General features: G+C 43.1%; 1 protein-coding gene across 1 annotated transcript in view; it reads right to left on the minus strand.

The window, feature by feature from the left end:
* ARHGAP32 (Rho GTPase activating protein 32) overlaps positions 1 to 24,930 on the minus strand; it is a 224,743-nt gene that overhangs the window by 41,705 nt on the left and 158,108 nt on the right. The window contains exon 13 of the mRNA XM_065417162.1: positions 1,924 to 2,073. Coding sequence (XP_065273234.1) covers positions 1,924 to 2,073 — 150 coding nt within the window. The remainder of the gene's footprint in view (positions 1 to 1,923; positions 2,074 to 24,930) is intronic.

Genomic DNA, 24,930 nt, shown 5'->3' on the forward strand with positions numbered 1-24,930 from the left:
TCTCTGCATGCCTTTTGATCGCCTTGATTTCTCCCACTTGGAGATAAAATAAAGTATTCTACAGCAACAAAGTGGCATAAACTAGCCATCCTGGATCCATTTCTTAAATGGGACATTAGTACAGTTTCTGCTTCCAAACCATCCGGTTTCTGGCTCTCTCAGACTTTTCCAGACCCAGTTATAACGACCTTCACTGGCTCCAATTAACAAACCAATGAGCTTTGGCACAGTCCTGATTTCACAAGTACAATTTGATGCTGTCCACCAAAACTGGCAGTAAAAACTGACAGAGACCAGATTAAACTCTGCTGTTCCCCAAATGGAATCATTTAAGGCAACACATAGCTTGCCCTCCACCAGCCTCTACCCTTCAAGCCATCTGTACGAGCAAAGAGTCTAAAGTACAACTGGAGTAAACTCAGCAGAGAAACCCCCCTTCACTGCCCCCTTGTCCTTCAGCCTCAAGGCAAAAGCTGTAAGACATGGCAGTATGGACTTTGACATATGATGTCAGCCACTTGCCCAGATTCACAATCTATTTGGTTAGGCAAGAGGAAAAATATGAAGGAAACAAAAACGGAGATAGCTGGAAATGATGCTGTATCCCTTGCTACCTTCCTGATGCCCTTAACGGCTTGGTACTCTGGCTGCTCTCCTAAACAGCCATCACCAGAAAGGAATGTGTATGTGAACGACTTCTGACTAGTACTGAACTGTGAAAGAATCCGTTTGAGTAGCTCCCCCTCTCTGGCTTGGTCATCAGCAGTTCTGGTGCCTCCCTGATTCACCAGCCTCTGATCAGAGGTGTCACTGTGAGATGAGAGAGCAGATCATATCAAACAAACCTATCCTAAGAAGAGAAATAGTAGGTGGGGCTTTTTCCTGGGCTGGACACCCCTTCCCTGACACTTTGTTTTAGTAGCTGTTGGGGAGACAAGGGAGGGGGAGGAGCAATGGGCTTGTCACGGACTTGAGAGAAGCAAAATTCTAAAGTCAAAAGTAAAATCCAACTAGATCCTGTACACTGTGTATTTTATGGGACTGGGGGAAAGGCAGATGGAAAGACCCCAGTTTGCAGACTGAGCTGGAATCATGTAGAGATAATGGATAGAGATACTGATAGGAAATTAGAACACCACAGGCATTAGAAATCAGATACACTGTAATGCCACTTATTCTTTCCAAGTCTATTTCCTAATCCTCTCTACCATTTGCCTACAGGGATTCTGACTTGTATAAAAAACAAACAATCTGTTTGTGGTTACCCTTCCCCATCCTCTGTTTACTTGTCTGTCTCTCCGTAGACTGCGAGCTTCTTGTGGCAAGGACGGTCCTTGCTGGAAAGTGTCTAGCACATCAGGGACATTGCCATGAACAAATACATTGCAATAACTGGGAGCCTAGTTTTAGCTCGTTCATAACAATGTAACTCCACTGACTCCAGGTTCACCTCACCTTCACAGGCATGAAAAGAGAATCAGGTCCCATGGATTCAGCGGCTGTAAGCTCAGAACCGATTGTTACATCATCAAGTCTGACCTCCTGTAACACGGGCCATGGATCTTCATCCCCCTACTCCTGTGTTGAGCCCAATACTTTACGTTCAACTAAAGTGTATTTTCCATAAAGGCTTAATGTGAAGACTTCAAGAGTAGAAGAATCTATCGCTCCCCTTGCCAGTGTGTCCCAATGGCTATTTATCCTCAGTTAAAAAAGGGCACCTTATTTCTAATTTGATTTTGTCAGACTTCAACTTCCAGCCATTGGTTCTTGTTCTGCCATTAGCTGCTATATTTAACAGTCCTTGGGAACTGAACAGGTATTTTCTCCCCGTGAAGGTACTAAACCACCATGATAAAAATCACCCTTTAAACAAGCCCCAAGTATCAGTATGAATGAGGAACTCAGGAGTTTCTCTCTTACCATCATGGCCGGAGTTGAGGAGATGCTCTCCCAGGTCGCAGCCAAACACCCTCTCTTTCAGGATCCCGCGTTGCTTCAGTTTCTGTTTCGTTGGGCGCGACTTCATGAATGTTCGTAGGAAAGTGATGAGCTTGCCGTGTTTTTTTGACACTGCACAATAAAACAAACCAATCCCCTCGTTTAGGTTCGGGTAAACAGGCAAGACAACACATAATACATCCTACTGAGAGCATGAAGCTCAGAGTAACATCAATACTGATTATTCACACAAGCATATGCACTCAATTCCAAAGTTAAAAAAAAAGGGCTCTGATTTTATTTTTGGCCAGTACAGGAATAAAAGGCTGACTTTGAGCACTCCAGTTACAGTTGAAGATTGGACCCTAAGTATTATCTGTAAACTAAATTTCTTCCAGCTCCTTGGGAGGTAGGTGAATTTCATGGAAAAGAAAACTGAAGAACCAGAGTTCAAGCGATTTGCCCCCCAAGGCCACAAAGTTGAGTCTGTGGCAGAGACAAGAACAGAACCCAAGAGTGCTGACTCTCAACCTCCTGCTCAATTCCTCTAAATAATGCTGCTTCTCTTGAGCTCTGGATCAAGTTGGGAAAATAAGTCAGTTTGTTAAGACCCTCCAATTCCACTAAGAAGTGAAATCTGCAATCAGTGCCATGGAGATTTATATGGGTTACTGCCTTTCTAAGGGTGGACACAAAATAGCCTGCATGTCAATGGGAGGGCAGATCTGGCATACATTTGAGTCAGGAAGCAAGACAAAGCTCTGCAATGACAGCCTCCCTTCCCGCGGCTCCCTCCGAAAGCAATGAGGAAGCACAAAAGAGCCCTCCTGGCTTTCCTGACAAAAGTACCTTTATAGACATGATTTAAAAGCAATTTAGCTTGAACAGAGGAGTTCCATTAAAAAAACCCAAAAGGCATAAAAGGACTTGCTTTGTCATTGAGCCTTTACAGCTTCAGGAAGTTGTAAAGGTCCCTGCAGCACTGCGCTGCAATGTTAGCAATTAGCCTCCTAGCGTTCCTGTGACTCAATGAGGCAGCCAAACCTATATTTTACTGGCATTAAAACAGTTACTACAGCCATGAAAATTCAGCAGAGTAACGTCATCTTGAACAAAGCAAGGCAACACGAGCCTCGGTTTCTGCTTGCTCAGAATGACAAAGGTGCATTTCTTCGCAGTGCCATTACTGCTGGGTGATATCGCACTCAAGCTTGAAATTTCTTGCACCGCTTTGGACTCAGGACTTCCCAGAACGGTGGGATGTGCTTCACCTGGGCAGGTGGGTTCTTTTACAGTCACTTCCAACTAGCTGCCTTGAAAAAATTCTCATCCCAGAACAAAAGAACCCCTGGCACAGGACATTACATTTTAACCCCTTTAAATAGCTGCATATTTTCCCTTTATTTCACTGAATTCTGAAGTATTTCCTCTACTTTTCAATGCAAATCTTTATTTTTAAGGGTTGGGCTTAGGGCTTTGCATCAGGCCTCTTCCTCTAAGCTAGACTCATTCAATGGCAAAATTCAGCCTTTTTATTATCAAGCATCAACTTTAACAAAAAAAAAAAAAAAAAAATCACATTTCTGTCTGAAATTCTTTTCGGCCTTGTGCTGGTTAAAATTACACCCATGATTACGGATATATAAAAGATATTGGGGAAAATACATTTTTCTCTGTGTCTTTTTCCCAGTTTAATTACTTAGGTTCAGATTTTTGAAGATATTTAAGCACTGCTGCACTCAGCATTGCAACATCAGCTGATTTAGGAGCCTAAATGTCATTTTCTAAAAGGATGTAGGTACTTAGGAGACCAAATCGTATGGAAAGTTGACAGGATTTAGGCTCCTAAGTGCCTAAATCATTTTTGAAAACAATATTTACTGTCCTAAATCAGTCATTGTAACGCTGAACATAACACCTGAACACCTTTCAAAAGCTGGGCCCAAATGCATACGACAACATTTCACGTCAGTTTCACTGTTTCATCTGTATAGTGAATGAGGCTCAGCATAGGTGCAAGAATGTCTGCTAGCGATCGCATAACAGACTCCGCGCCTGGTCAGTCATTTTCCTTTCGTTTATGTCGGTTTCTCCACCCACCAACAAGGGAGAAAAACCAGTTGTAAAATGTGATTGTAAAACCACAAAAACCGGTTAGGGGACTCAGGGGCAGGAATAAAACCTGAAGCTACTTTAACTTAATTTTAAAAACTCGTTAGACTTAAAGCTGGGCCTGCGTGTGGGAGCAGCTCTTTCAACACTCTGCAGCTTTGTAGCCAAATGATCTAACTTTTTACAGCGGGATTTATAAAAACCAAAGTCACAGTGGGTCCCAAAGTACATCAAGCTTTTGTCACTACTAGCCTGGCAGGCTGCTGATGCAATGCTGTTTCCTGGCTGGGAGACAGTAAACACTGCCTTTAGCCTTGGCTGTCTACTATGCTGGCAAAGCAGCAACAGAAGTAAAGGAGGCAAGGGAGTTTTCCTTCCTGTCTTTCTCTATAAAACCTTGCAAGTCTTTTTAAGATGGATGAACCCAGTTACCTGTGAGAGTAGTTTATACAGCTCCCGTGTCACACTTAGCATTACACAATAGTAAAGTTAATTAAGGCAGGTGTTATGAGGGATACCACGTTATCAATAAAATTCTACCTATGGCATAAGGGATCCAATAGAGGTAACTCTACTCTCCAGAGAATGCCCACTCAGCCTCATCACACCCTGATCCTTCCTGTGTTCTCAGATCTTTGGACCAGGAAAAAGGGGGGAAGAGCAGAATTTAGGGAGCCCTTGAAGCTCTGGCTCCTTGGTGAGAGCGCTGCATTCTGTGAAACACTGGTGCTCACATGCAAAGATCAGCAAGGGGTTAGGGAAGGAATGCTGGTCTACCGTGCTTCACTCCCTCTCTAGCTGGAGACTTGGGGGGTATTGTCTACACTGCAGCTGGAAGGGTGCAATAGTGCAATAAAAACAGCAACATGGTTGTGATGGCATAGGGGGCAGGTTGGGCTAGTCACCCAAGGACAAACCTGCCTGACCCCAGGGTACATACTCACGTGGCCAGCCGAAGCCACCACCTGCGCCCCCGTGGCCACACTGCTATTTTAATCACACTAGCTTGGGCAGAGCTAGTGCGTGTCTGTCTACCTGCGCTGGGAAGCACGTGCTTTTGGATGTTATGCCAGCTACAAGCAGAAACTCTCAAAGATGCACTATACACATGCAAGGTGCATTAAGTTTAGTTTCCCGGGGGACTTTAAAGGCACGGCAGCAAAACACCAGTAGATCTGAATATGCAGTTTCTTAAATCTCCAACAAAACCAGCAGCTTCACCTTCCACAGTTAAAAATGAATGATTTAACAGCGACCTGAAGCACCAAGAGGGCCTTAAACTGTGATTTTGGTTCCATGCCAGTTTATTTTTTAATTTAAGGAATAAATTAACATACCCTGCTAACACAGAAGCCCAGGATTAGGATAGATTTGTATTCAGTCCTTCTCGGTTACCAACCACAGAGTATTTGAGCCTCTCTGACTTTACGGAGCACCATCAGTATGCTAGGCATTTTGCAGCAGAGAGACAGACATGGTCCCAACCCTCATGGGAGCAGGTGATAAAACTTTTGGGCCATACGTCTATTTCTCACTCAGCTGCACAGATGGTGAAACCTGCAGGGTGAGCGTTCGAAAAGTTCTGGCCTAACTCTGCTCCCACTGCAGTTAGCCCCACCGACTGCAATTGGAGCTGACATAGGACAATGCTGAGTGCTTCAGAAAGTCCCACATGCAAATTGCAGCCACCAAGGAGCTATATTTCTTGGTCTTATAGCAGTTGGTTGAATCACAGCTGTGTAAATTGAGATGTAGGCAAAGGCCTGGTCTACATCTCTAAACTGATCGATTGAGCTAGATCAATTTTCTCTGAGCTGAGAAAAATGTCACACCCTGAGCACTGTAGCTAGGTCAGCCTAGTTCCCTGTGTAGACAGGGCTAGGTCAATGGAAAAATTTTTCCATCAACCTAGCTACCAACTCTCAGAAAGCTAGATTCCGCCAGTGTAGGAACGGTTTACACTGCAGAGGCAAAACTGCAGTGCCGTAGCTGTACCACTGTAGTGGCTTTAGTATAGACGTACCCCTTAGAATCACAGGCACCTAACACCCATTGACTGTCAACAGAACTCGGGTGCCTAACTCCCTGAGGCCCCTTTGAAAATCCTAGCTATAAGTAACAAATATAGGAAACTCTTCTAAAACCTTTTGCTACAGTTTGGCAAATAATGTAAAAAAATACTGTAAATATTTTTATTTGAATCGTTTTACAAACTGGGTATATAATTGTGAATGAGTAGCCCATCCTGGTGTTCTGGGTGAATAACAAAACAATCAAATAATGTATTAAAAATATTGAGAAATTATATACAACTCCATCATCTCTACAGAGTACCCTGGTCACTGGGAAAGGTGACAGCACTTGGCAGGTGTCTGCTAGCACAGGTTTCACCACAGTCATTAAAATGTTCTAAATGTACTGTATATATTTACACGGTTTAAGGAAATATGTCATCTTGGGTATTTAAAGTGTTACAGGCTTAAACCACAAGCAAAAAAGCAGATTGGGTTTCTTAATCAAAATAAATGTCAGGTGTTTTTAAGCCACTCGGTCAGTATAGGCTAAAATAATTGTTTGTTTTCTGCCCCATTAAATAGACATAAATATGTTCCCACGTTACACCTGTTTGGCAATCCAAGGAGCTACCAACACCTGAACAAATTAGATACCCAGATATTCAATTATCAACAGCCTGTTATAATGTTTACATGGTTCTTTTCTATCCTTCAGTTAAACACAATTTCCTCTGCTGATCTCATTTGAATCGCCACTACTGTAGACAAGAATGTTTCTTGGATTAAAATGACTTGATACTTTTTACATATACAAGGATGATTCACTGATCAGAGAAAGCAGACTTCCTCTGGACAAAAATTATGAAAAAAAAACCCCAACCAGTCATGTGATTAGAACACAGGGTTTATACCAAATATAATTCCAGCCTTCCCTCAAACCTCCGGTGTGGCCTTGGGTCAGTAACTGAGCCTTTCTATACCTCAGTTTCCCCATTTTAAAATGAGGATATTAATACGTTTTGTACCTCTCACAGAGGTTAGGAGAAATAAATTACTATATGTAAGGTGCTCAGATAACACACTGATGAGTGCCACAGAAATAAACATATTGCATAAAACTAGTATCGCTTGTCCAAATTATATGCAGCTTGTATAGCTGGGAAGATGCTTACACCTGGATCACAAGCTGACAAGCAGAGATAAGGAAAATTCTAGATATTTCTTCATATCACTTCAACTCAAGAGCTAATCACCATTAAAGAAATCATCTGCCATCACATTAGTGCTTTCCTGGAAGGGGTAGGCCAAGCCTTTCCTCTGACTGGCAGGTCCAGCTCTGCCTCCTGGCCATCAGAAACAGAAGTAAATCCATTGCTTGAAATGGGAAAACTGAGAGAAGAAGAAACTTAACTTAAATGGCCAACATTTAAAAGTTTTGCTGGCATAGCTATGTCAGTTACGAGTATTTCTGGGCAAAATTTTTAGGACAAATAGTTTATGCTACAAAAAATGCAGTTTCAGTTGACCTAAAACTATTTGTGAATTTGACATCAATATGAACATAAAAATGGCCATGCTGAGCCACACCAATGGTCCATCTAGCCCAGTATCCTGTCTTCTGACACTGGCCTGTGCCAGATGCTTCAGAGGGAATGAACAGAACAGGGCAATTATCGAATCATCCATCCTGTTGTCCAGTCCAAGCTTCTGTCAGTCAGAGGCTTAGGGACACCTAGAGCATGAGACTGCGTCCCTGACCATCCTGGCTATTAGCCATTGATGGACTTAGCCTCCATGAACTTACATAATACTTTTTTGAACCCACTTATACTTTTGGCCTTCACAACATCCCATGGCAACAAGCTCCACACGTTGACTGTGCATAGTGTGAAGAAGTTCTTCCTTTTGTTTGTTTTAAACCTCCTGCCTATTAATTTCATTGGGTGATCTGATTTCTGGTTCATGTGCTATATAAAGGAGTAAATGAAAGAACTATCCACAGTAACTCCAAGATCTGTTTCTTGAGTGGCACCAGCTAATTTACACCTCTATCGTTTTTTATGTATAGTTGGGATTATGTGTTCCAGTGTTCATTGCCATGCAGTTATCAACATTGAATTTGCCATTTTGTTGCCCAGTCACCCAGTTTTGTGAGATCCCTCTGTAACTCTTTGCAGTCAGCTGTGGATTCAGCTGTCTTGAATAACTTTTGTATTGTCTGCAAACTTTGCCACCTCACTGTATACCCCCCTTTTCCAGATCATTTATAAATATGTTCAACAGAACTGATCCCAGTACAGATCCTTGGGAGACTCCGCTATTTATCTCCACTCTGAAAACTGGCCATTTATTCCTACCCTTCCCCCCCCCCCATCTTTTATTCAGTTACTGATCCACAAGGGGGATCTTGCCTCTTATCCCATGACTGCTTACTTTGCTTAAGAGCCTTTGGTGCGGGACCTTGTCAAAGATTTCAGGAAAAGTCCAAGTACACTATATCCACTGAATCACCCTTGCCACATGCTTGTTGACATCTTCAAAGAATCTCAATGGATTGGTGAGGCATGATTATATCAACAGTACATTAAACCCATCTGAGGTATGGGTACATTAAAAATGGTGGTGATATCGGGGCTATAGCTCCCATTGGATACCTTACGTTCTTATGTTAATTAAATATTTACAAAACGGCCAGAGGTGGAGGGTGAAGACGAGAGAGAGGAGACAATGGAGGCAGTAGTGCCGCTGCTGCTGTTGGCGGTCCCCTACCACAATTTCAGCCGAGTGGTTAGGACACTCACCTGGGATGTGGGAGACCCAGATTCAAATCTCTGCTCTGAAACAGACATGAAATGGACTTTTTCAACTCACCAAAAATTATGAAAAATGTTATATTTTGTTCAACCCGAACTGATTTTTTTCTTCAATTTTTCAGAACTGCAACTGAACCAAAAAACCAATTATTTCCTCATCTCTAGTTAGGAGCATGAAAAAAAGAAAGTCACACCCCTAACAGACTTAGCTATGCTAGCAAAAGCCCTAGAGTAGATGCAATTATACAGGCTAAAAACTGCTTTTGATGATATAGCTTATTTCATTCAGGGAACTGGTATAAGCTACACAGGCTTTGCCAGCATAAACTATGCGAGGCGGGTTTGTTGGTATATACAGCACCCAATTCACCAGCCACACAAATGTGGTGATGGTAAGATTATAAAGCCAGTGCTCACATGTTCACGGTTTGTCTAACTGCAATCCAATTACATTTAGCAAGAATAAGTTCAAGAATGCAAATATCTGTCTTAATATTTATCACTAATAAGTATGTGTATAATTAGGGATAGATTTAAAACAAAATAGACAGACTGTTCTTCCCAAGACTCCTGATGGCAGCATGATCTCTAATGCAGGATTAGTAAACTTTGACTCTGAAAGAGAAAATCTGACACCATGTATGCTGACCCACATTTTCAGCACTTGGCAGTGCGTTAGTTTCTCCTATTAACAGTGATTTTACACACTACAGAACACAGCTGTCCCCTGCTGCGAGGAGAATGTTGTGTTAAGGTCAAAAACTAGAACATGCATAGCATGCATAGAACATGATTTAAAATATCTAACAAACTACAGGTTTCAGAGTAGCAGCCGTGTTAGTCTGTATCCGCAAAAATAACAGGAGTACTTGTGGCACCTTAGAGACATCATCCGAAGAAGTGGGTTGTAGCCCACGAAAGCTTATGCTCTAATAAATTTGTTAGTCTCTAAGGTGCCACAAGTACTCCTGTTATTTTAACAAACTACAAACTCCAGTAGCAAAAAATCAAAGAAAGGAGGGGCGGAAGATGCCTTAAAAAAGCACATTCAGGTCCAGCTAGATATCACATACCAGGGAGAAAATCCATTCTCTGAAAGAAGATAGTTTACACTAGGTCAGGCTAAAGGGATATTCGTCAGGGCTATTGGCCCTCAAAATAAGACTGATTCTACTCTCAAACTAGACTTTACTGTGGAGGGAGGAGAAGTAGCACCAGGCTCTTGTGGCTAAAGAACAGGAAGTCAGGAGCTGCGAGGTCTATTCCGAGCTTGTCTATTCCAAGACTCACTGTGTTCCTGCAAACACTTATGGCTGTGCTTAACCTTACGTGCCGAGTCCCATTTACTTCAATTGACGCCAAAGATTCCCACCGACTTCAATGGTCTTTAGTTAGGCTCCTTGAGACACTGGGTAAATTACTCAACCCTGCTTTGTGCATCAGTTTCCCCATCTGTAAAATGGAGATAAGACCTCTTTTCCTTAAGAACCAAACATTTCCACTTACCACTGAGCACAGTGCTTACTACTCTGAGTAGTGCCACGGACTTCAAGTGGAAGTGAATACAATACAAATAAATCCAATGGCACTACTCACATTAGTGAGCACTGCTCGGTCCGAAGCATTTGCAGGATCACTTCCCTATATATTCTTCAAATGCCATAGATACAGGAGCCTACAAAAATACTCCTCCATCTCCAATTATAAAATCTTCACCAGTTTTATTTATTGCTCAGTAAAAACACATTGTGCATTGCTTGCTGCTGCAGCACTTCTCCAGGGCTGGGCCGACACCTGCTAAGGCAGGACCTTGTGGTTGGAGAAGTTGCTACATATCTTAACGATTGTTCATTGCAGTGTCATTACATAAAATAAATAAAAATCATTCATCGTGGTGAAAGAAAGAGATGAAAAAAATCAGTAGGGAATAAATATTTTCCAAGCTGTTACGTGGGCACTGTACACAGGAAGAGTAAATGAGGTCATTACAAATGATAAATGGCATGACTGCTCTTATTTATAAGTCACTGTTAGACTTCTTCGGATGCCGAGTCTATGTGCAATTACCTCAGCAAAACTACAGCTCTCCTCGGCCATATTTTTATCTCCTCAGCCTTTGGCTGGGATGTAAGTGTCAGGGTATTATTTGAGGATGAAGCTCCAGCATGAGCACAGAAAATCCTCTCCATGGCCATCAACTCCTCACTTAGTCAACACCAGACTTTTCAGAGAACATGAGCAACTTCCCCGATATTTAGGTCGCATTGTTCCCCTATCAGAGCCAAAACTGGGAATCAGCAAACTAATGTTTTATCTGTCCAGCAGCAGTTACCTCTCTCAACATCTTTCTTTTGATATATGCTAACATACACACACTGATACATATAGACATACATACATTTTAAGCATGCACGCACGCTTCATTTTCATAAGGACTGAGCATCCATAATTCCCACTGACTTCTGCACAAGCTCAGCAGCACCTCTGGAAATCAGGCCCATATTATTAACTTAACCCAAGAGTGCTGTTGAAAACTGACAGATCTATTTACACTGGGCAAGGATACTGGTTTAGATGCTTCCTATTTACTTTGTATATCAAGATGCTGCAGAACTGGTTGAGGATTTGTAACAGGATGGGAAGTGTGTCCTCAAGGTTAGTGAGTCAGAAGAGTGGGTTCACCTGCATAGAAGGGCAATCTGTACTTGGAAGAGGAAGCTGCGATATCTCACGTGCCAGAGACACAGCTGATCTTCATGGCTAGGGTTCTAAACTAAGGTCCAAAGGAAGGGAAGAAGGTGGGTGTAGGGGTAGCTTAAAATGTGCCCCTTCCAACAGAAGTGTGGGCAAAAAAGGTTAGGTCATTAAATCCTACTCTACTTTTATATATCTGTGAATATAAACTGGTGCTGACAAACAGGGCCCTGTTTACTTATATGGCAGCATCACAGGGTTTTACCTAGCTAGGACAAAGTCCCTACCTTGAAGGACTTGCAATCCAAATAAACAGGGCAGCAGTTCAAATGCAAGAAGGCATCAGTGGGGAGACCAGCACAGGAAAGCTTTGCCAGAGAAGAGGGATTTAAAGAGAGGCTATGGAGGGCATTTAGCACACAGTGGCTGCTAAGGATGGTTTGGAAGAGGGCAAAAGACAAAGGACGGATGGAGACAAAAGGACTAGAGCAGTGGTCCCCAACCTTTTCCGGGTGGCGGGCGCCGGATGACGAGCCACCGAGGACCGTGGCCAGTGGACAAGCATCCACCGAAATGCCGCCGAGAAGAGGCAACATCAAGAGGCGTCGCCGCAGAAATGCCGCCGCATTTTCGATGCTTGTCCACCGGCCAGTACGCGGGTGCACGTAGATGCTCCGCGGGCGCCGCATTGGGGACCACTGGACTAGAGAAAGAAGACAGCAGAGCAGGTGATTTCTGCAGATGTCTAATTTTTGCCTCTCCCAGCCCTGCCGCACTTTGTTAAATCCCTTCTCATTGTAGTGGAGTTTAATTCAGTCCTTTTGCTTTTATCTGTTAGCTTGGAGACTAATGATCCATCTGAAGCGTTCTGAGCCTCTGATAAACGTATGATTAGCACAGCTGAATGCCCGGTCCATCCATCAGGGAGACAGTGTTGGTCTATCCCCAGTGTTCACCTTGGGAGGGCATCAGTGTTTGATTTAATATGCCCTGGCATGCACTATATCAATACACAAAGTTATTTGCACTGAAGAGGCACAGTACAGTAACCAGTGCCTAATCGATACACAGATCACAAACTATTTGGGGAGATATTATGAAGGCATATATTGGGACAACACCAAATGTGCTCCACTCAGCCTTGTCACCACTACTATTGTTCGGCAAATCTCCCACCAAAACACCTCCATGGTGGAAGAGCCAATGTCAACCAGGTACTGCGGTTTTAAACATTGTGTCATCTATACCTGTTCATAGATATTAAGGCAAGAGGGGACAATTAGATTATCTAGTCTAGAGATTCTCAAACTGGGGGGTGGGCCACCTGGCGGGGGGGGGGGGGAGTGGGGGAGGGGGAACTGTGCACATTTTACCCACAGCAACGAATAACTAGCAAAGCTGATTCCTCCAGACATATCAGGTCCTCAGATAACACTGAATTTTGACAGATTTCTGTTAAGCGTGGATAGCATTATACAAAATCATTGCCATCTGTACATTAATGCGTTTGCTACAACGTGTTGTGCACGTTTCATTGTAAGCATCGACCACAATCGCAGTTTGGCTTTTGCTCTTATTACAATGGATCACTGGCTCTGTTTGAATCAATTACTGTTTTTAATATTTAGTGAGAGTTGCAGGTTGATTTTTTTTTTAAAACGGTATATGTACTTGTGTGGCGGCGGGGAGGGGAGAGCCCTTAAACTACTACAGACACAACGAAGGGGTGGGTGTGTGTGTGTGTGTGTGTGTGTGTGTGTGTGTGTGTGTGTGTGTGTGTGTGTGTGTGTGTTCAAATAAGTTTGAGAACCGCTGATCTAGTCTGATCTCCTGTATAACATAGGCCACGGCATTTAATCCACTCACCCCGTATCGAGTCAAATAACATGTATCTGACTAAAGCACATTTTGTCTTGATTTGAAGACTTCAAGAGCAGGTCTACATGATACGGTAGTATAAACGGCTGAGCCATGTCTACCACTGTTGCATCGATTGGGGCTACTACCAGTGGAATTGCACAAATGGTAATGCAACAGCAGGAGATTTGCCAAAAAAACCACTAGTGTAGACACAGCCATCCTGGACTGGCACAGAAGCACTGCTCAGGACCGCCAGGTGTGAGATTCACATTCAATTCCCAGTCTAGAGCTTTCACTAGCCAGTCCAATGAGGACGGTGGGTCTGATTCTGATTTCAGTTAAATGAGCATAAATCTGGAGTGACTCCAGTCAAGGCGCTGTTGCTTTACACTGTAACCCATTCAGATCTTGGTGGTGGGAGGAGAGGAGGAGAACAGTTAGCTGGATCAACAGCAAAGCTGATTAAAGAGGTGTTTGACAGGCTTTGGTGGGAGCCCAATCCTGAACTGGAAAGATGACTGGGGAGGGACCCTGACTACTCCGGCAGGATGGACTACGTGCGACCCACCTGGAAGGGGGAGAAGTCTGATGTCAGAACCCAGTACGTGCGCTCTCAAAAGACACAGCATAGCTGTTACAACAGACTTTTCGGTGACTCTGTGGAATGGTGCGATACTGTTCATGAGACTGTGCCTTCCCTCAGAGCAAGCGGAGTTAACACTGGTCTCCTGCCCTCTTCATCAGGCATCATGCCTCCATTATTACCAGCCAGAGAGCTGCTATTTCCCTGCTTGGAGGCCCACGGTAACCAGCCTTGGAACTGGAGACACTGCAGTCAAGGGCCTGTTGTTTTTTCCATTCTCTACCAGCATGCTTCGAGGGGACTATAAATAAGCCATAATCACTTTACTCAAGTCGGGCATATCTGACCTAAGAGACACTGAGCTCCCATTGACTTCAACAGGGAGAGCTTGAGCTTGCATGGCTAGACTGAACCTCCGACAGTGTTGCTGTCTACACCACTATTTTTAGTGAGCTAATGCAAACCCTGCTAGCAGGAGGCTGTCTACCCAGACTGGGAGGCTGGCTCCCAGCTACAGTGTAGACACAAAGGCACCTGAAGTGGTCTTAAAGCTGATGCAAATTACTTCTATGCTCACTTTACAGCCCCTTTATACTGCCAGAGTGGAATAAAAGGCCCTGAGAGTACCTGAGAATCAGGCCCAGTATGTTTGTGACTAGCAACAGGTTCAATTTGGTTTATAAATCCTAGGAATGCATTACATGGTATAGTTGTTTCACATGGTTTCTGCTTTCCTTTAGCTTACCAATACCCAGGTTTAATTTCAAAAGGGACTGTTCTTACTATGTTTGTCTTGTGTCTATAACAATGGAGCCCTGACTTAACTGGGGGCATCGGGGCACTGCAGTCAGAAATCACAACCTCCTGCAGGCCATTTAGTCCTTAAAATGCATTAGAGCTGGGGTGTCCAAACTACGGCCCAGGAGAGCATTTCATAAGGCCCGGGGCCTGCTTCAATACAATATACTAACAGCCAACTCATTAGCGTTTTGTTGTCATGTTGACATCATGTTAGTTTAGTTATGTATTCTGTACTGTTTTTTCCCCTGTTTTCTATCATTCTGATACACATTCTATGCACTATCTCTTTGTTTGTTTTTAAATAGACAATGATGTACATCACAACCTATCTAAATACATACGGAACAGAATCGGTTTGGCCCTCACGTGGTTGTGCTTAGGTTTATGTGGCCGTCCTGTATAATAAGGTTGGGCACACGGGACTAGAACCTCATTGAGGTATTGTGAATAAATAAAAACAGACAAGCGATTGCCTGCTATGCACACGCTAACTGCTTTCAATGAGGATTTTCTTTTGAGAGAGTACATTCACTGCCCATGAGCTGCAGCACACACTGGACTAGTATTTTTGAATATGCAATCAGTGATCTGGAGCAGTGGCTCTCAACCGTTCCAGTCTACTGTATCCCTTTCAGGAGTCTGATTTGTCTTCTGTACTTCCAAGTCTCACCTCACTTAAAAAGTACTTGCTGACAAAACCAGACATAAATGTACAAGTGTCCCAGCGTGCTATTACTGAAAAATTGCTGACTCTCTCATTTTTACCATATAACTATAAAATAAATCAATTGGAAAATAAATATTATACTTACATTTCAGTGTATAGTATATACATCAGTATAAACAATCCACTGTCTGTGTGAAATTTTAGTTTGTACTGACTTCGCTAGTGCTTTTTATATAGCCTGATGTAAAACTAGGCAAATACCAAAAGACAAGTTGATGTACCCCATGGAAGACCTCTGTGTACCCCCAAAGGTACGTGAACCCCTGGCTGAGAACCACTGATCTGTAGGCTGAAGGATAGGCGATCCCTAAGGCGATTTGCCTGCCTCAAGTTGCAGTTAAAAGGAGAAGAGGAATAAAAGGTGAAACTGATATGCAGAACCTATAGAAATTCAAATTTTAGACACTGCCATCTGTCTTATGGCTTTTTTGCATTCAGATGTAGCTGCACATTTGATAGGAGCTGCAATCCAAACAATACGCACAAGGAGGAAAATTGAGGATGGCATGGGAGTTTACGCGTCCTGAAATTCCTTCTCTCCTAGGGTTTTAGTGAGAGCTTTCATGAGTGTAGGAAATGTGATTCCTGTATCCAGGACTGCTCTAGTGCTTTGCAATGCATTCATGACCCTATGTCTGTGTATAATAAAATTCTGTTTACCATTAGGGACCCAGTAAGGGTAAATGCTTAAAATGGACCCAGGAACAGATATGCGCAGAAGAGAAAACAGAGTTACAACAATTAACAGAAGCGGTGTGTGTATGTGTGCATGCGTACGCATGTGTGCTTTAATAAAATATTTTGTTGGCATGACAAGTGAACTCCAGAGCCAAGCAATCTGCCCAAGGGCACGGATCCCAGGGGAGCCTATTTCTCTTAAAATAAAAACAAGTTTGTCGAGATACAGCAGTTACAGCACAGACAACCAAGTGTCACTACCTATTCCTGAGTAACAGGTATTTTTCATCTAGCAGAGGAGGGTAAAGAGATAGTCAGGAAAGATACGGCTGCTGCAGCTGAAATAAGGCACCTGGGCTCTCTCTAGTTCCTGAATCCTGGCTGGCCGGTTCCTGCCACAGTACTGTACATCCCAGTGCCTTGAAAACATTACAAAGCAAACTGGTATTTACAGAGTAAAATGACTCAAATGCCCGGAGTATTTTTAACTCACACCTATGCCAATCAGACTCTCATTCCTGATGCTCCATTGTTAAAAAGCTTCTTTCAAACACTGTGCTGCTAGATGGTAAATATTAATACTACCAATACTAACAACAACAAGCAAGCAACTAAGCAACAAGTAGTGAAGGGAACCAAAAAAACCCCTGCAAGTCTTAGACAAGAGAAACACCAGAGCAAGGCAAAAAGCACCTCTTACCTTGTCCTTGCTGCAGGCCAGAAAATCAGTACCTCAGCAGTGGCAGGCTAACTCCACAAAACTCATTAACAAAGCAATGGAGTTTCTTAATCAGCTCAGCTCTCTAGTCCAGCCACCGAGGATTAGATCCAGACAGAGTGAAAGGTCATTTTCCACTGCACCGTGCCTCCAGTTCAAATATCCGCCACACTTGTATCCCCTCGCAGCTCAATTTTCCCACCTCTCTTCTCCCAGGCTCCCAGTCCAGCTTCTCAAGCTGTGGCTTTTGTCTCCTGATCAGCAAAACCTCTGATTCTGAGGCTCACACACACTGTCTCAGGCAGTACAGGCTGTGCTGTGTGATTGAAACTCCACAAGAGGCCCCTCCCAAAGCTCCCACTTGTGAAACAAGCTACACTAGTCTAGCTCCTCCCTTTTACTCAGGTGACTGCTTATTACTCAGACAACAGCCCCAAATGGTTGAATTTCTAGTTTACCTCCTCCTGGATCTGGTTTCGCTTCATTTGCCGCTTTTCATTTATTCCAGCAGGCCCAGGTTTGTAAGGCACAAGGAGTGGCCTGTTGACAGGACAATATGTTTGGCTCCAGAGATAAGAAAAGTGATTGAATCAACAGAAAGGGAGGGCAATAAAAAGCTGACTCATGCATTCACACAGAGGAATTCTAGTCCTGCAGGGTGTAATAGTAAGACTCTCACTCCACGTGGTCTTGGGTGGAAAATCTAATCTAAATAAACTAATTCCCTTTCCTCCCTAAACTGTAAACCGCTCAGGGCAGGGATTTCATCCTCTATTCGTCTCTAAAGTGTTAGGCATACCTTGGGTGCTTATTTATAAATAAATAAGTAATAACAATATGAATCAGGAAAAAAATCTCCCCGTTCCTTTCTCATTTGTGGGCGCACACACACACACTTCCGGTATGTCAGTGTCTCACACACCCTGGATGTCAGTGTGTCTCTCTCACACATACTTACACACACTTGCTTCCTGAATGTCAGTGTCATGTCTTATGTTACTCTAGCAATGGAGAAAGTCCACTGGAACATAAAATTTGCTGCACTGTATCAGAATCCTGCTTTCAACAGGGGCCAGTACCAGCTCCCTCAGAGGATGGGGCAAGGCTCTTTACAGCCATGGAGGCAGCTATAGAATAACCTGCCCAGAGGGGAAGTTTCTTTCTAATCCTAGGTACTTCCTACATGGTTGAAGCTCATAAAGCAAGATGGCTTGTGAGTTGGGAAAGGGGTAGGTTTTTTTTTTTTTTTTTAATTAAACTTTCCCTTTACAAAGAAACCCTGCAAGTTGTTTGAAAAAGCAACAGAGAACAGCCGTTCACAAAAGGTTGCAAACACCAAGTAAAAACACACCTCTGTTTTCAACAGGGGCCAGTACCAGCTCCCTCAGAGGATGGGGCAAGGCTCTTTACAGCCATGGAGGCAGCTATAGAATAACCTGCCCAGAGGGGAAGTTTCTTTCTAATCCTAGGTACTTCCTACATGGTTGAAGCTCATAAAGCAAGATGGCTTGTGAGTTGGGAAAGGGGTAGGTTTTTTTTTTTTTTTTTAATTAAACTTTCCCTTTACAAAGAAACCCTGCAAGTTGTTTGAAAAAGCAACAGAGAACAGCCGTTCACAAAAGGTTGCAAACACCAAGTAAAAACACACCTCTGTCTACTTTAACCAGTTAATTAATCAAATTAAACAGATAGAAGCAAGGTTTAAACTAGTTTAAGTGGGTCTACATTCGGTGTTTGCACAAGTGTAACTAGACCGATTTTAAATCAATTTAGTTACTGGTGCAACTTTTCTAATATAGACAAGCCCTATGGATGATCTGGTTTTGTTAATCCAATTAGCAGGGAACCCAAGGTTTCTGCTCTGCAGTTAGTCAGCTGTTTGGATCTACTGGGCAGAAGAGGAAACAGATAAGGCCAACTCTTTGACATCAATACCACAATTTTTTAACCCACTGAACAGCATTTAGGTAGCAGGTTAAAACCCGAGCTGGTTGGAAAATTTACATAAAATACTAAACCAGAAATTTCTTCATATTTCCCTCTCCACCATGTTCTGACAAGATAGAAGTAAACTTGCCTGCCTGTTTAGCTCTGAAGCAGCTTGCAGGAAGGTGGGAAGAAAACTGCAGCTGACTCTTCTTCTCTAGTGCAGATTCTCTGAATGAGGCCTGGTCCACACCCCTGACAGACGTAGATATACCAGCCTAATCCCCAGTGTAGACACGCTAGGTCAAGGGAAGAATTACCCTAGATACTGCCTTTCGGGGAGGTGAATTACCTTCACCGACAGGAGAACCCTTCCTGTCGGTGTAGGTAGTGTCTACACTGAAGCTACGGAGGCATTGCTGCAACGGTACAGCTGTGCCACTGTATGTAGACCAGGGATCGGCAACCTTTAGCACATGGCTCGCCAGGGTAAGCCTCCAGGCAGGCCGGGCAGTTTTGTTTACCTGCCGCATCCGCAGGTTCGGCTGATCATGGCTCCCACTGGCCACGGTTCGCTGCTCCAGGCCAATGGGCGGCGGGAAGTGGCGGCCAGCACATCCCTCGGCCCGCGCCGCTTCCCGCAGCCCCCATTGGCCTGGGATGGCGAACCGCAGCCAGCGGGAGCCGCGATCAGCCGAACCTGCGGATGCAGCAGGTAAACAAACTGGCCCGGCCCACCAGGGGGCTTACCCTGGCGAGTCGCGTGCCAAAGGTTGCCGATCCCTGATGTTGACAAACCCTGAGCTTCTGCAGGTTCTTTCCAAAGGTTTGATTGCCTGACTGACTAAAAGTACTGCTGATTTACACCAGCCATGATGAACACATGGTCCATTGCCTCCCGTTTAACTGGGCAGCTCTCAAAGATTTTAGTAAATAGCTGAGTCAATGTCACTACCACATTCATTGATCCTCAATTCCAAAATGGCAAGATACGGGACTATTAAAACATAATGAACTAAAACAGAACATGAAAATCAAGGAATCCATGGCTCCTGGGACTAAAACTAAGTCACAACAATAGGTGACCATAACATTACCTAACCCACTGGCTGTTGACCCTCAGAAACCTGAGATCCACACTCTATAAGGACTTCTTTTTATCAGGGTTCATTAGCATGCATACATGAGCACTTTCACTGCATGGGTGCTAGAAGGCACATCAGCATAGTAGTAAAGTCCGTGCATTTTCAGCATATGCTTTAATGAAAAACTACTACAAAATCATAGAAACATAGGGTTGAAAAGGACGTCGAGAGATCCTAGACCATCCCTGACAGGTGTTTGTCTAACCTGTTCTTAAAAACCTCCCATGATAGGGATTCCACAACCTCCCTTGGAAGCCTGTTCCAGAGCTTAACTATTGTTATAGTTCGAAATATTTTCCTAATATCTAACCTTGCAGCAGATTAAGCCCATTATTTCTTATCCTACTTTCAGTGGACATGGAGAAAAACTGATCACTGTCCTTTTTATAACGGTCCTTAACATATTTGAAGACTTTTATCATTCCCCTCTCAGTCTTCTTTTCTCAAGACTAAACATGCCCAGGTTTTTAACCTTTCCTCATAGGTCAGGTTTCCTGAACCTTTTTCATGTTTGTTGCTCTAATCTGGACTCCCTCCAATTTGATGCACATCCTTCTTAAAGTGTAGCACCCAGAACTGCACACACTACTCCAGCTGCGCCCTCACAAGTGCTGAGTACAGCAGGACAACCACCTCAGGTGTCTTACAGATGACACTGCTATTAATACACTCCAGGATGACATCAGCCATTTTTGCAACTGAATCACGTTGTTGACTCATATTTAGGCTTGGAAGGATTAGATTTTTATTGGTAAACATTGATTTCACTGTACACAAACTGACAAAAAAGTATTTCCATTGATAATAAGTGAAATTTACATATAGGCAAAGTAAGAAAAATACCGCTTGAGAACTTACTTAAGTTATTTAAGACTAAATTTTGACATATGATAACAATTTGAGTTTTAGTGGTTTATAAAGTTTTAATTTTTTGATTCTCAATATCTACTGTAATGAAATAATTATTTTCTGACCCCTCCATAATCTCCCACAACTGCAAAAATTTAAATCAAATATCATAAAAAATGTTTAAAATAAACATTGATATTATCCATCAAAATGATAAAAAATTAAAAATCGAATTCTGTCAAGCCTATTCATATTCAATTTGTGATCCACTATAACCCCCAGCTCCTTTTCAGCAGTACATACCAACCAGCCAGTCATTCCCCATTTTGAGTTGTGCAACTGATTTTTCCTTCCTAACTGAAGTACTTTGCACTTGTCTTTATTAAACTTCATCTTGTAGATTTGAGACCAATTCTCTTATTTGTCAAGGTAATTTTGAATTCTAATCCTGTCCTCCAAAGTGCTAGAAACTCATCCCACTTCGGAGTCATCTGCAAATTTTATAAACATACTCTCCACTCTGTTATCCAAGTCATTAATGAAAATATTGAATAGTACCGGATCCAGGACTAATGTTGGCTTTGGTCAGATGTTTTCAGCTTTAACCCCAAACTGGAAACCCTACTTACTGTTCTTGGCAGCCTATGGAGATTCTCCCATGGCCACTAATGATACTTTAGAGAGACCATGAGCCTCTATTTATTTGAAGAGAACATAAAGATGTACCAGAGAAGCTGAATAGCATTGGCAAACCGTAACAACCTGGTACAAGGAGGCTCCTTTACCTTGAAAAGGAGTTTTAAAACATGGCTGCACCCAGGGCTAGATTAAAACATAGGCACATGCTGTGGGTCTCAGCTTCTGGAGTCACATGATGACATGAGAATCGCAGCTTTCATTTTTTAAAAACAAAATGTTTCTAGCCCTTATGATCGTGGAGATAGCCTTGAAACTGTCATCTGAGCCCCGGTGTACACTACGGAATTATTTCGGTATAATGTTGTTGCTCAAGGGTGTGAATAATCCACACCCCTGAGCGACGTAGTTACACCAGCCTAAGTGCTGGTGTAGACAGCGCTATGTCGGCGGGAGGGCTTCTCCCGCCAATACAGCTACCGCCTCTCGTGGAGGTGGAGTTATTAAGCCGACAGGAGAGCTCTCTCCCGTCGGCTTAGTGTGTCTTCACCAGAAGCACTACAGTGGCACAGCTGCAGGTTTATACTGTAGACCTGCTGTGAGTTTGGAGACTGCCTGAAACAATGGCTCTGAGAGGTGCGAACTGCCCCTCTCATCAAAATGAGCTTTTAACTCTGATACCTGGCTGCAGTGGGGGGTGGGTTGGGGGGACGCGCCTAAGGTATCACCTCAGCAGAGGACTCAATGGATGGAAGTTCCTTGTTGCCATCGCCTCACCACTGTTCTGTTGGGGGGGTGGTGGTGGTTGGGGCCTCCACACAAGTCTTCTTCTGGGATGGGGACTGAGTTCTCCCTTCTCCAGAACAGACCATAGCCCAGGAGTTATGTTGACAAAACATAATGAACTAAAACAGAACATGAAAATCAAGGAATCCATGGCTCCTGGGACTAAAACTAAGTCACAACAATAGGTGACCATAACATTACCTAACCCACTGGCTGTTGACCCTCAGAAACCTGAGATCCACACTCTATAAGGACTTCTTTTTATCAGGGTTCATTAGCATGCATACATGAGCACTTTCACTGCATGGGTGCTAGAAGGCACATCAGCATAGTAGTAAAGTCCGTGCATTTTCAGCATATGCTTTAATGAAAAACTACTACAAAATCATAGAAACATAGGGTTGAAAAGGACGTCGAGAGATCCTAGACCATCCCTGACAGGTGTTTGTCTAACCTGTTCTTAAAAACCTCCCATGATAGGGATTCCACAACCTCCCTTGGAAGCCTGTTCCAGAGCTTAACTATTGTTATAGTTCGAAATATTTTCCTAATATCTAACCTTGCAGCAGATTAAGCCCATTATTTCTTATCCTACTTTCAGTGGACATGGAGAAAAACTGATCACTGTCCTTTTTATAACGGTCCTTAACATATTTGAAGACTTTTATCATTCCCCTCTCAGTCTTCTTTTCTCAAGACTAAACATGCCCAGGTTTTTAACCTTTCCTCATAGGTCAGGTTTCCTGAACCTTTTTCATGTTTGTTGCTCTAATCTGGACTCCCTCCAATTTGATGCACATCCTTCTTAAAGTGTAGCACCCAGAACTGCACACACTACTCCAGCTGCGCCCTCACAAGTGCTGAGTACAGCAGGACAACCACCTCAGGTGTCTTACAGATGACACTGCTATTAATACACTCCAGGATGACATCAGCCATTTTTGCAACTGAATCACGTTGTTGACTCATATTTAGGCTTGGAAGGATTAGATTTTTATTGGTAAACATTGATTTCACTGTACACAAACTGACAAAAAAGTATTTCCATTGATAATAAGTGAAATTTACATATAGGCAAAGTAAGAAAAATACCGCTTGAGAACTTACTTAAGTTATTTAAGACTAAATTTTGACATATGATAACAATTTGAGTTTTAGTGGTTTATAAAGTTTTAATTTTTTGATTCTCAATATCTACTGTAATGAAATAATTATTTTCTGACCCCTCCATAATCTCCCACAACTGCAAAAATTTAAATCAAATATCATAAAAAATGTTTAAAATAAACATTGATATTATCCATCAAAATGATAAAAAATTAAAAATCGAATTCTGTCAAGCCTATTCATATTCAATTTGTGATCCACTATAACCCCCAGCTCCTTTTCAGCAGTACATACCAACCAGCCAGTCATTCCCCATTTTGAGTTGTGCAACTGATTTTTCCTTCCTAACTGAAGTACTTTGCACTTGTCTTTATTAAACTTCATCTTGTAGATTTGAGACCAATTCTCTTATTTGTCAAGGTAATTTTGAATTCTAATCCTGTCCTCCAAAGTGCTAGAAACTCATCCCACTTCGGAGTCATCTGCAAATTTTATAAACATACTCTCCACTCTGTTATCCAAGTCATTAATGAAAATATTGAATAGTACCGGATCCAGGACTAATGTTGGCTTTGGTCAGATGTTTTCAGCTTTAACCCCAAACTGGAAACCCTACTTACTGTTCTTGGCAGCCTATGGAGATTCTCCCATGGCCACTAATGATACTTTAGAGAGACCATGAGCCTCTATTTATTTGAAGAGAACATAAAGATGTACCAGAGAAGCTGAATAGCATTGGCAAACCGTAACAACCTGGTACAAGGAGGCTCCTTTACCTTGAAAAGGAGTTTTAAAACATGGCTGCACCCAGGGCTAGATTAAAACATAGGCACATGCTGTGGGTCTCAGCTTCTGGAGTCACATGATGACATGAGAATCGCAGCTTTCATTTTTTAAAAACAAAATGTTTCTAGCCCTTATGATCGTGGAGATAGCCTTGAAACTGTCATCTGAGCCCCGGTGTACACTACGGAATTATTTCGGTATAATGTTGTTGCTCAAGGGTGTGAATAATCCACACCCCTGAGCGACGTAGTTACACCAGCCTAAGTGCTGGTGTAGACAGCGCTATGTCGGCGGGAGGGCTTCTCCCGCCAATACAGCTACCGCCTCTCGTGGAGGTGGAGTTATTAAGCCGACAGGAGAGCTCTCTCCCGTCGGCTTAGTGTGTCTTCACCAGAAGCACTACAGTGGCACAGCTGCAGGTTTATACTGTAGACCTGCTGTGAGTTTGGAGACTGCCTGAAACAATGGCTCTGAGAGGTGCGAACTGCCCCTCTCATCAAAATGAGCTTTTAACTCTGATACCTGGCTGCAGTGGGGGGTGGGTTGGGGGGACGCGCCTAAGGTATCACCTCAGCAGAGGACTCAATGGATGGAAGTTCCTTGTTGCCATCGCCTCACCACTGTTCTGTTGGGGGGGTGGTGGTGGTTGGGGCCTCCACACAAGTCTTCTTCTGGGATGGGGACTGAGTTCTCCCTTCTCCAGAACAGACCATAGCCCAGGAGTTCTCAAACTGGGGGTTGTGACCCCTCAGG

This window comes from Emys orbicularis, chromosome 15 (assembly GCF_028017835.1).
Source record: "Emys orbicularis isolate rEmyOrb1 chromosome 15, rEmyOrb1.hap1, whole genome shotgun sequence".
In the NCBI taxonomy this organism is placed as follows: domain Eukaryota; kingdom Metazoa; phylum Chordata; order Testudines; family Emydidae; genus Emys; species Emys orbicularis.